Source organism: Epinephelus fuscoguttatus, linkage group LG23, assembly GCF_011397635.1.
Source record: "Epinephelus fuscoguttatus linkage group LG23, E.fuscoguttatus.final_Chr_v1".
In the NCBI taxonomy this organism is placed as follows: Eukaryota; Metazoa; Chordata; class Actinopteri; order Perciformes; family Serranidae; genus Epinephelus; species Epinephelus fuscoguttatus.
In genome coordinates, this window is record NC_064774.1 from 28,958,504 (window position 1) to 28,972,038 (window position 13,535).

At 39.5% G+C, this 13,535-nt stretch overlaps 1 protein-coding gene across 6 annotated transcripts in view; it reads right to left on the reverse strand.

Annotated features, from left to right (window-relative positions):
* Positions 1–13,535, reverse strand: part of nrxn2b (neurexin 2b) — an 812,698-nt gene that overhangs the window by 445,512 nt on the left and 353,651 nt on the right. For 5 of the 6 annotated variants that reach the window (XM_049567815.1, XM_049567813.1, XM_049567812.1 and 2 more), the window contains one exon: positions 3,746–3,769. The exons of the other annotated variant lie outside the window; for it this stretch is intronic. In XM_049567815.1, coding sequence (XP_049423772.1) covers positions 3,746–3,769 — 24 coding nt within the window. The remainder of the gene's footprint in view (positions 1–3,745; positions 3,770–13,535) is intronic. 6 annotated transcript variants of the gene reach the window in all.

The window sequence follows — 13,535 nt, forward strand, 5'->3', positions numbered from 1 at the left end:
TGCCTTTATTCATTTTCAGTAGTCTGGTAGCCACTTATGTGCTGATAAGGGTCAAATTAAGAAAGAAAATATGACAAAAAGTACCCAGAAGGTAATACAAGCAGGCTCTACATCTATAAAGACCTACATCAGAATGAACCCAGACGGTACTGAGCGAATGATGACAAGAACCAAAGTAAGTCTTAAAGCTTATGATATGTTCACAACAGCTCCAATATGACAAAAAAAGAAAGGAACTTTACACTTCATGATATCTGAAGCTACAGTATATCAGGCTTTCAACACATACAATGAAAAATAGCTCTGTGTGACATACTCACTCTCACTGCGCACACATCTTGTATTCAGGACTACAGATCATGTTCTAACTTCAATCCCGAGGGGAAGTTGTGATTTGGAGCATCCAACTCTTTATTCTGAGTGAGAGTCTGTCATTTCTTTGTCAGCAATTTCTAACCTATGCAGCACAGTCTGACCAAGTATAGACATCTATCAGTACCTTCAGATATTTATCATCATAGTCGGTGCAGAGAGGAGGCAACGAGCTTACCTTGAAAATGTATCACTTACCCTTGTTGGCACTACATTTGATCTTTTGCAGGGAGAAACAAGGTGTTAATTTTGGAGTTAACTTATTGCATAATACAGTTAAAATGTATCATAAAAGATCACACACACACACTGCCCCTCCTGTTAGCTCAGGTCAAATTCAGACCCGCAGGAAGGAAGGATATTCAAGAGAGAAAGGGAAAGAAAGGATTCCCATCCAGTGTTGGACTTCAATAGGTGTCTGGCAGCTTGTCAATGTGTATTAGCTGGGAGTAATTTATAGTAGGTGGACAATCTGTCTTCCAACACTAAATATGGAGTCTGTAGTTTTAACTAAGCTACATATCTAGGTTAGTTAATGAGGGAAGGTTGGGAGGCTCGGGGCGAGTGCTGTTTTGGCAACAGTTGTCCAGGGGGTTGGGGTGAGAAAGGAGGAGTTCTTTAGTTGTGTGCCGAAAAGAGTTAAAAGGGTTGGAGGGTGAACAAAATCGGTTAGTACTTTTGTAAGTAAGGGAAAGTCAGACACAAAAATGGTTGTTAGTACAGTTACAACAAAGGTTTGATTCAAACAGTAGATTAGTAACACTATCTTAGTAAATTTAGTCAAAGTGATAAGTAGGTGAGGATTCTTTAAAAGTCCTCTGAAATTTGATTGCTCAAACCAGGTCCAAATTTGGACTGAATGTGTTATTTCATGTGCAAGGGTTTGTTTAGGTTAAGAGGAAACAAAATGAATCCATCCAAGCTAACGGGGTGACACACAAGCCATGCATTTAAATGGGAAGATGACAGGAAGAATGAGGATATGGGAGGGGAATTCCATTAGACACAACACAAACAGACCAACTGTTAAATAAAACAAAACTTTTAAACCATCTGGCAAGATGCAGCAAAATGGGGAAAGTAGTGGGGGAGTAAATTTAATTGCAGGGCACCACGACACCAGACAAATGGGGGAAAGGGGAAGGAGCTTTCAATGTTAAGGTTTGGACAGGAATGCAACAGAAAAACCCATCTAGACACGTGTACGACAGACTTGACACGTGCTGGGCTAGAGCAGCATTTGAACCCTGTGAGTATGCTGATGTGAGGACGTTCTAGCCAATAGAAACATGCAAACAGGGTGCAGGGACACAACCACTGGATACTGTCAGTTTGGAGGTGGAAGTAGTGGGACAGGATGGGACCAATGTCACCAATCACAGATGAAATCAACGGGAATGAGAGGGTTTTTTTAAAGAATAGGGAAAACTGAGAGGCGAGAGAGGACGTCCCTGTCTTGGTGAATAGAGCAATTAGTATTCCAATGATGGAGCATGTCATATCATCACTATCTCTGTCCTATCGGACGCACACACACAAAAAATTTGCACCCAGACATGATTGCAGTTCTCATTATGCCCCCCACTAGGATTTCACCACACTATTGCTGATGTGAGCTCAAAATTGCTTCATCACTTTTGTCAAATTTGAGCCATGACTGAGTGAGTCACTAGATACAGTGGCTTTCTGCGCACTCATAACAGTTTTCTTCGACTCCTGCGTTATGATGGATTGGGCAGATTTATTTCTTGGGGCATCAATCCTCTATTCACCAAGAAAATGAAAATCTGTCTCTCCTCTTTACTTTTTTCCCTTTTTTGTTTCAGCAAGATAAGATGTGAGGTCATTATTCATTTTAGTAAGTAATATTTTGAAGATAAACTTATAGAAGTAAAAAATAAAAGTAAAAATAAAATAAAATAAATAAACAGCAAGAGGGTGTGGCTAACATGTTTCATGGCCATATTGATTATATTAGGACAACTGATATATGTATGTATATATGTTAGCCATGATATATACATATACATATATACTCAATGCAATCTGTATATTAAAAAAAAACAAACAAAAAAAAAACAAAAAGATTGGGAAGAGGGGGTCAGGTCTCTTCATGCAAGGGGTGAGGCCAGTAAAGTATAAGAAATATAAGTTAGTGTTAGTGTTAATGAGGGGTCGATCGCACGCAGTTCAGAGTTTCCCAGGCACTTTCCATTATGGTCTGTATCAATGGCCAGACTTCTTCATTTACTGATTAAAAAGTCCAGTGAAAGCAAGTAAGACTGATCCCAACTAGTAAAATAAGATCTTAGTCAGAGAGTCTAAATGTCCGTAAGTTATTCTGGCAAACTCCCCCCGGTTTGCAGCTTAATAAAAGTGCAATTGCCATTTTATTTTCAATTATGAGCTTTTACCAGTACTCTTGGTTTCGTTTCTGCACCTGAGTTCAGGGGACTAATGCCATATTAAAGTACTTTATTAAGTGTGTGCATGTGTGTAAGAGCGGGTGTGTTCAGATGCAGGTCTTGGAACAGCCCCATCTTGATCATAAATCAGCCTAAGGCCACTAATGGGATCAAACCCTCATTTGAGGCCTACTTTACAGTGAGGGCTTTGGCCGCTAAATCAAGAGTTGTAAATACTCTTCATGACTCCATAAACCACAGGATGGCAAGCCTGGATAACAGGACGCTCCATAACAGGCTGAGCAGGTCCATCTGAGGCCACATAGCAAAATGGTCTCAGTGCAATTCCTCTCATGTTGTTAAAATGTTAGAGAATTAATGAACTGATTTTTCTTTCTTTATTTTTTTTTACTTCCTCTCACTGGAGTTGCTCTAGTAGGTTATTTGTGTGCTTGAGAAGTCTGCTGTGTACGCTCACTTCATAGGGTTCTTCTTAGGAAAATAAATCAGGAGGAAACAGGGTTTAACAAAAAAGAAAAGGTAACTATACAGCTTTTTATACTCAATTCAGAAAATATCTTGCATTATGATTCTTTATTTCTTCATACGGATAGTGTCTGAAGTAAAAGAAAAATAACAAATAAAAAGGGACTGAAAATAAAAGAAAAAAATAAAATCTTAAACTCTAAATTTATGTAATTTCTATTTCTTTTTGGGCAGACCTCTTTGGATGAACACGTCAATTCTTTTCAGGAAGGGGGGAACTGGATGGCAATAAAAAGCAAAAACATATATAGAGAGGGCTAAAAGAAAAACAGAGAGGTGGAGTTTTTCAGCTACCTTGGAATTGATGGCGGATTGTACTTTCAGTAAAGCAAACAGAATAGAAAGAGGTAACGGAAAACCCAGGGCAAACCAAAGTATAAGACAATTAGAATGATATCTACCATATAATGCAGTTTGTTTACCATAGCGTGTCCAATGCCTGCGTGCTTCAGGAGAAAACAGGGGGAGGAGAAAGAAAAAAAAATAATGACAAACCTTAAACTCAAGAAAACACACCTCAACCCCAAAAAAGTGGCAAAGAAAAAAAAAATCGCCTTTTGCAAAACCAGCTTCTCCTTTCAATAACAAAAAAGATCTACTATTAAAATATAATTAAAAAGAAAATGTCTTTTTTTCCTAGTGCTGATATAGTAAAACATCCAAATAAAGAAATAAAGAAAGCAATCGTATAATTCTTTTGTTTTTCAAGGGTCATCTATAAAATAAAATGTAAAAAAAGGAATAAAAGGATAACAATACATTTGTTAGTATGTAAGTCGCAAGTTAAGTAGAGAAAACAACAGATGGTTCACATTCCGTGAATGACACAGTGTTAGTCGTTGAAATCATAAAAGGTAAGGGAAAAGAAAATTCACCAATGAAAAGAATCAGATTGGAAGAATTCTGAAGCTTGTTAGTAAAAGAGACAAGAGTTAGCAAATCAACTTTCACAGAGGGGATTTGGGTCGCTTTGATGGGGATGTTTGTTTTGAGCAGGGAAGGGGATGAGGGAAAAGTACATCAGTATTCACTCTGACAGCCTAATGTGGTCAGCGGCCATGGCTGGCGGTAGGGTCTAGTCCATTTCAAAATAGCATCTTTTAGAACTGGGCGAGGCCAATCATGTCTTGGTGACTTGGAAAGGTGCAAATCTCTTGGCAAAATATCCCCAAGTAGTCATTAAGGGAGTAATGTGATATATGCAAGAGAAAAACCAAAAACAAATTATTGCATTGTAAAAATGGACAGTTGTGGTAAATCTACAGTGCAAGTTAAGTGATGGGACATTGAGGGAAACAGAATAAATTCAGCATATTCTTAAGCATGAGAGGAAAGGATAGAGAAAGTCAGAGAGGAGGAGAGAGGGATATCATTGAGGGAACTGGTGTTTACAGCATCCTGAAAGTGAGAGAAATGGTCATTCAGCAACTCAACACAGTGTGGGCCCTGAGGAGAGAAAAGCATGCAAACTAGAACATGAAATGAAAATCAATAAATCAATAAATGAAGAGCTGTGTCACACAGCCGGTCACCTGTTCGGTCAATGAATCCCTGTGTTTGAAACACCATGTCAGGCTTGCAAGCTCCAGTAGGATGGAAAAGATGACAGTTCTGAGAATGGGGTCAAACATCGCTTTGCGAGAGGAGGAAATGATTTATTGTTATTATTTATGATTGTCACCCCATGTAAATGGCAAGGCATGGTTCACTTCAAAAATGTGTAAAGATCTGTCGATCCATACATCCTTGGCACCTCGGATGGAAAAACAAAGTCATATATAAGCGAGATCTAGTCCTCTTCAGAGGAAGTTAACCAGGGTTCCCACACAATTTAATGGAAATATTTCAAACTTTTCCATGACTTAACAAAGACCCATAATAAAATTTCCTTGACCATTCACAAAGTATAACATAAACACGTAAATGTTCAAGTAGTAATGGGGCAAAGCATAAGTAGGGAAGCTGGGATTCATGACCCTACATTAAATCACACTGTCATCCTATTTTCTATTCTTATTCGAAAATATCAGATTCAAAGTTTATTCAAACACAAGTCCAGCTAGTTGGCATAAATATAGGTAGAGAAAGAACATTGGGAGAAAGTGAAGAAACATACATGTTGGCAAAATGTCACAGCGATGCATATTAGAGCTATGCTATATTACATTACATTAGAGGTAATTCATGGAAGACTATTGTAACAACTAATTTCAACACACACATACAAAATTCCATGACTTTTCCAAACCTGTCATGAGTTTTACTTATTTCATGACTTTCCCATGCCTGGAAAACAAGACTGTGAAATTCCATGACTTTTCCAGGTTTTACATGATGGTGGGAACCCTGGTAAACACAACACATGTGCACACAAATAACATGCAGAGCTTGAAAATATATGTGGGGCTTACGTAAAGTACCAATAACCATTTTAAATGGCATATAGTAGATCCACTAGCCGAGCTACAACACAGATACCCAAACAGAAACTCTCCGAATGGGACATGAATGTGTTTCTAGTGGCTGTCAAATATCCACCAGACTCCTTGTCTTTCCAGCAGAGACACAGAGAGCCTGGCAGCTTCTCATGGCTGGTAAGTTCTACGTCACTGTCCATGCTACTGAGTGGTGGTCAGTCAGTCTCCCCTGTATCAGCAGTGAGAAGCTAAAAGATGTGTCACTGAGATTTGCCCTGAGTTTCCCCTCAGGATGTGAGTAGACATCTAGAGGACATCTTATATCTTGATCTGAAAGTTGACATTGTCACCTGCAGTGGGTGACCATATCTCACAACAGAATTTGGCCATAAAAGGGTGAATCTACAGGTTCCTTCATTTTGGAAATAGGGTTTCAAAACTAAATTCATGACTTAGGCTGTTAAAACAGATTGTACATAAAGATATAATCTAGACTGGTGCTGTTTAAATATGATACATTTCAGCGAAGCTCCAAGACAGGCAGTTAAAATACATACATGCATACGGATACAGACTGAAACCACAATGTCTTATGTTTGCGTAGAGGTTGGCATTTGTTGAGTGAGTCTGCTAGTCTGTCCTTGTAGCATGTACAGTACTGTGAGTGTTTGTGTGTGGGATGGCTTACTATGTGTGTGTGCCATCTGCGTGGGAGTTGAGTCTAAGTTGTAACCATAAACAAAGTCCTCCCCATGGGCTTACTATTTCAAGCTCTATGCACGCCCAGTCTTTGAGCTGGGGTCATGCCAAGTGCTGTCAACAGTCATCTACTCTGACTAATGACTCTCTTGATCCATTATTTAGGTAAATAAGATCCAATGGTGGATTTGAATTTGTGTATCCACACCACACTGTATTTCCACATTTTTTGAGTTTAGAAAAACAGCAGCTCACATCAAACAAGTGGATATGATGGATAGGAAGCTTCAACAACTGGGAACCTAACAGTAGTTTATTCAAGGTTCAGTGTGTAAGAGTTAGGGGGATTTAGTGACAGCTAGTAGTGATTATTGCAGATTGCAACAAGCTAAAACTTCTGTTAAGAAATCATTCAGTGTTCATTGTTCAGGAGGTTTTAACCTAGAGCTGAAATGATCTGCAGAGGTCTGCTTGTCTTCAAAAAAACAGACCAGGTGACGTTACATTACAAATCAGTGTTTCTCCAGCACTGTTTGGCATGTTAGAGACAGGCCGCTAACCTAGCACCTACGAATCCAAACCTACCTTTTTATTATATATAGTTATAACTAAAGCTCAAGATGTCCAGGACATTTTATCAGGAGTTGAGTTATCAGCCGTAGACTGTATAAATAATGGACGTAACTACCGTGACCTCACCCATGGGTTTGATTTAGTTACCCCCTTAAATCTGTGTAACTTTGGGTCTTAATAAAATGTAAACCGGAAAGTTAGAAAAAAATTAACACCCTATACAGCTTCCATGTCAGTATTAGCCAGAGAGACTACAAATGTTTTCGTTCAGGCTCTAAATATGTTTATTTCTGCTGTAAAGATGGGCATTTTAATAGGGGGGGGGGGTCCTATAAGGATTTTGGAGCCAGCCTCTAGTGGTCATTTAATGAACTGAAGGTTTGTCTGTTCTGTGCTACCGTAGAAACATAGCGATAGAACATGGCGATCTTAATAGTAGAGAACGTGATCCTTATGTAGATATGGCTCATTCTAGGGTAACGAAAACACAAGGATTCTTATTCAGGTGAGAAAAGGTGAAAGAATACATACTTACTATATTATATTACACTTCTGCCAATGTGTCCCCATAAATCCTATACACTGGACCTTTAAGTTAGACAAATGGAGTGGTACAAAGGTGACAATGATTGTGGGCTTTTCTACACTCATTGAAAGACGTTCTGTGATACAGCGGGGAGAAAAATGAGAGATTTTTAAGTGCAACATTTTGAATTCTGTAACTTTTAGATCACTCACAGGCGTTTGATGTCTGGATTTTGAACTTATCTCTCTATCAGTTCTTTGACAGAGCAGCCCTGGGATGGTTGTGAAAAATTTATCCTTCAAAAATTGCTGATGATCTTTGAAATTACACGATAAAGTGATGGCAGCGTGTGAAAAGATGGGTGGTGGAAATGAAAGGAAGAGATTATATTAAGAGTTCTGTATGCATGGTGTCTGCAGAATCTAGTATAAGAAGTGAGCATATGCCTGTCAGTGTTCTATAAGTAAGCAGCATATGCATATAAGAAGAGCAGGTTATTTTTGATTCTCCTGAGCAGGTCTCTGCCAGGATTGAGTCTTACAAGGTCAATGCAAGCAGAGAAATGGATATTGACTTTTCAACAGACAACGGAATGAAGGAGATGAACATGGATTTAGAACTTGCGTAGAGACTTAAGAATCTGTTTTTTCTTTGTTTCATTGATAATTAAAATACAAGAATTAAAATGGAATGGCACAGACAGACAGACAGATAGATAGATAGAGGTCTTGATTAAGCATTGCACACAATTTGAAGTAATTATAATTTCTTCTCAGTTTTCAACACCATAAATATAAAAGTCTACATAGGGAGTTAGATTGGGTCTTGATTTGAAGAGTAAGATGTAGAAAATGCTGGATGAATAAACTGGAAGACTAGAAAGAAGTGTGGTGAACTGAGCCATTGAAAGTGATGTGAAGATCTAGAGGCGTAGCTATTATACAAGTCAGACTTTTCACAGCTTGAGAACTGTAAATACTGCCAAACGGCTGCTCCATTGTCAAGATCAATCGTGCAGAAAATTAATGTTTTGTTCTATTTTTGTTGTCAAACCATAAACAGAATGGTCTGGTAACCAGAGGAAATATAGTGGGCTGAGTATCAAGGATAGACCAAGTCACCACTTTCTTACTTCTAATTTTACTGTCTTACGGTGAATTTATTTACTCCATACATTGTGCTTGTTTCGACTTTGCCTCAAACCCAACATGCCTGGGGCCCCTGCTGTGACAGCCCATCACCCTCTCTGTAATTGACCCATGTGGGAAAACGAAGGCTGCAAATGCCGATGTTTGCTGATGGAGGATAAAGCTCCCAGTCATGTAAACAACCACAGGCCCAGACAAACAACTTTGTGTTGCATCTGTCTCACAGGGCCCCCTGGGCTGTGAAATCTTCATGTATTAAATACTCGGGGATGGGGCGGGAAAGAAGGGAAATGAGCTCATGCAAATTCTGCGAACATTGTAATTCACTATCTGCGTTTTGTAGCTTTGTATTTCACAGACAGGTGGAGACCTGCAGGATGCCAGCCAAAGTTGGCAAAAATGTAAAATGATGTTTTTGTTGAGTCGCTGATCTTTTACACACTTGTCACCGTGGACGTTACTGAACTGCGGCAACCGGCGAATAAGCCGAATAAATATTTAATGACAAATGGATGGTGCAGTCAGGCCAAGATTTCCAGTCCAGATAGATTTATCATTGTAACGTAGAAAGGTCTAAGACTGATGACCGTTCTTATATAAATTTGGGCCTTTAGAAATAAGTGATGAAACTGATATTGTAGAATGGTATTATGGGGTGGGTAGAGAGAGAATTGGTGCCATTTGTCATCAGGCGAAAATTTTTCAGTCTGAATTAATGATTAGAGACACAATTCCATATTACCTGCGTAAGTAGAAGCTCAATTTTTGTTGCTGTGTGAGTGTGAGAATCCATATTATATAGATTTAGGTGCTTTACTGTGTATTTGTGTGTGCGTGTGTGGTGCATTAGGCGTTCCTCTGTAACACAGACACTGTGAGTGACCCTGTCAGATGGAGGGGAACTGGGCTTCGATTCAAAATAGTTCTTTCAGGTACATTTGGTTTTGCGTTCATTCCAATCATCCGCCATTCACTCTAGTCTGCCTCTCTCTAAATCTGGCTCCAAGTAATGGAAACTGGCAGACAGGCTTCAGGTGCAAATATAAATGTCACTGCAATTACAGCGGAGAGAAGTCTGCAAACAAACAGCTTGCGAGGGTGTGGGCTTCTGTATAGGTGTGTGTGCGTGTGCACGAAAATTGCAGTAGAACATATTGTGCATTGCAATGCAGACGGCCATAATTCTCTCTCCTTTTTCTGTTGTGCCTCCCATCATCCTCACCTCTATTTCCCCGTCTCTGACTGACTGACTGACTGCCTCCCTTCTTTCTCTTTAGATTTCATCAGGATGAGCTCAATGTCAACCTGCAAGTAAGACTACCGAGGCTGTAACATGTTGCAGTAAAGATTCAAGCTACTGTAAAGCTCAATGCTTGAATGTCTGTGCAATCATGGGGAAATACACTCAATCTTTTCTTCAGACAGATGGCTCATCTAACTAAATTACGCAATGTAATTTAGGAATTCACAACAAATTGGGAAAACAAGATTAATTGTATAGTTAACTTTTATTTCTATGTCCTCTTAACCCATAAATTTATATCAAGTTTGGAGCACACAGCTATAGCAGCTGAACATGAATATGCATGTTTTACAGGCAGTAGTTTCAGCTACCTCTTGTTTAATCGTCTTTAGTTGTTTTTTGGACTTTGGAACACGCTTAATGAAAAAAATGTTTAAAGCTAACACTTCCTAAATTTTGATGCAGCTAAAAGCTAAGGATGCATATGAATGTGGTCTAAACTACAGGTTTTCAACTCTGATGTTATTAAAATATGTTCACAGCTGGTCTCCCTCCTCTCCTTATTCTCCTCCGTCATTGCTGACTTGTCCTGTTCTCTCCCTTAATCTCTTCCTTGATCTCTTACCTGTTTCTGTCTCACTAGTATTTTATTACCTGTTTGAATGTGCTAATGGTGCAGAGATTTGTTATCTGATTATAGGTCTCCCAGACAGAGGGATGAATAAACATGAAAGTGCTCGAGCAGGTAGCGGCAAATGAGGCTGATGAGTGAGTGAGTGAGTGTGGGAATGTTGGCGGATATGCTAATGCAGTGGAAATGTGATGCAAATGAGCTTTTTTTCCCCCTCCTTAAATGCACAGAACCTCTCGGTGTTGGTATCAAACAACTGTGCCGATGTTTTTAGCACGAGGCGTTTGTAGTTTGGGAAATGTACATGCGCACGCTGTGCTTGGGGCGTTGACCTCTGATCGGCACGGGGAAAAAGCACAAGAGAAGAAAGAAAAGGCACATCTGCTCACACACACGGTGACTGCGCCCCCACCTCCTCTCCACTGGTGGATTACTTAAAATGTCATTGGCGGTACACTGAGAAAGGATTACAGGGGTGTTAGCATGTCATTATGTACATCAAACAAATCCACTACCACTGCCTGTCTTCAATAGCAATTTCTACCGTAACCATATAAGTGCGTTGCTCTGTGTGTTGGCAAAGCTGAGCACTCTAAATGGCATTTTAGATTTGGCCACAAAAGATTCAATCTGTCATTATGCTAAATGCTTTATGCTGACATCACTGAGATGCTAACGTGAATGGTAGGAGCTAATCCACAAGGTGTATGTGTGTGTGTGTGGGGGTGGGGGCATAACATGTAAGCCTAGGGCTCCAGAGTGAAACAGCTGAAGTAACCAGTCACTTTTAAAGTTTATTATTTTCACTCAGTAGTTGAAAATAGTTTTGCTTGGATCATTTTGTCCCTGCATACACAGCAGGTCCAAAGACTGTGGTGGGCTCCAAAATGCTTCTGTCATGTAATTTAGAACTTTTAAGACATTTTTTTAAATCGATAACATGATGTTTAACTGGAGGACCTAGTTGTTTAGAAAGGGTTAATGCAACTACTGGAGTACTGCGGCCATGGACGATTCACTTCCCAACAGCATAGCACGCACCGTTGCTAAGTGACAAGTCACTAGCAAGAATGGACGAAGGAGAGACAGAGTGAAAATGAGAGAGAAAGGGAGGGGAAGAGGAGTGCGAGAGGCATTGATTGGTTCTCTCTTAGGAATTCTGACTGCCTCTTGGAGGTACGTTGGATGAGAGGAGAGGAAGTGGAGGGATGGAGTGACGGAGGAGGAGAGAAGGAGGGTAATTGCAGCTGATCATGCCTTACAGAAATGGATGATAAATCTGAACAAGTGAGAGAGGCGGAGACAGAAAGAACGACAAAGAGGCGGGGAGCGACCAGGCACCTAGTATTGATTGAAGGGGGAGGGCTGACGTCCTCATTCTGTCGTCTCATATGAAATAAATGCGATTGTTTCCTCAACATGTCTTGCCACTTAAAACCTGCGTCTTAAATATGGCGATGTCTAAGTAACTGGGATTACAACATATCAGTGACTGAATGATGAATGAAGGGTTTAAAACGCTAAAGTAATTTTGAAATTCCTCATTTTCAAAAGGAATAATGCTTTTAGAAGATCACACTGCATGTAGAAGATCTTACAATGCTAATACATGACAATGAGTCTCTCTGATTAATTTTGCAGTCATGAGCAGTGAGCTGTGATGGCTTTTCATTTTCAAGTCACTTTTTTGGATGTAAAGTCATTTTTTTCCCCCCCTTTTATCAAAGGTTTTCTATCCGTTGACTTAGCCTAGTTCTCTATTTATCAACCATATAGAGAGATACAGAGGGTGTATGCAGGTGCAGTGTGTGTTGTGTGTTGAATGTGAATGCATACAGTTGGCTAGCAGTGATTTCCATTATGTATGGGAGGCATGTATTGAGGCTAGGAGAAGTTTAGAATTTGATGGGGCGTGTCTGTGCGTGTGCGCTCAACTGAATAACTATGTTTACCTTATTGGATGTTATCTTAAGTCGTCTTGCTGCTTGTGAAGTTTGTGTGCGTTAGGTTTTATTATCTATTATTGACTGAGGGTGTGCTTCATCCTCCACAATCATAAATAACCACATGCATGCCCGTGGATTCACAATGATCTAAACTCTGAAAGTAACTGTTTTCCCCATGGACAGGCGTCTTAATGTCCAGAAAAGCGTTTTTGCAAGACATTAAGATGCCACAGTGAAGATGACCTTTTGGATATGTAATGTCATCACTTCATCATTTTATCCTATTAGAAATTTGTGTATGAATATGATATGAATGCTGATATGTTTTGAGAGGTCAGAGTGACCTTGATCTTTGTCCCCCAAATTCAAATCAGTCATTTCTTGAGTCCAAGTGGACATTTGCACCACATTTGTGGAAATTTCCTCAAGGCCTTCTTGAGAAACTGCTTTCATGAGAATGAGATGGACGGAAGGTCACAGTGATTTTGATATTTCTTTGCCCATCAAATTCTAATGAGTTCGTTTTTGAGTCCAAGTGGATGTTTGTGCCAAATTTAAAGAAATTCTCTCAAGGCATTCTTGAGATACGGCGTTCACAAGAACGGGACACATCAACAGACATACATATGAACAGATGGACAACCCGAAAACACAATGACTCCGGCCATGGCTTTTACCATCGCGGAGACTTAAAAACAGTTGTTGATACTTGTGTTACTTATGCTGACTACCTTCTTCATTTTTGCTTATTCAAAGAAAGTAAAACCCTACTGCTGTTGCCAGATATGTAAAATGCAACACTTCTGTTGGCAGGGGATTGCAAAATGAAGGATTTCTTACAGAGGTTGAATCATTAGTGTTTTTCAGCAAAACAAACATTTAGTTTTAAGGCTGTGTAGTCCCTGAGTAAATAAGAAAAAAAAACACTTTCTTAAAACCGCAATGACTCATAATGGTCATGACCTATGTGTGAAAGATTTTGGTTCTCAACGTGACCTTTGCTGAGCTCAATCCAAATGCAGATCAAAG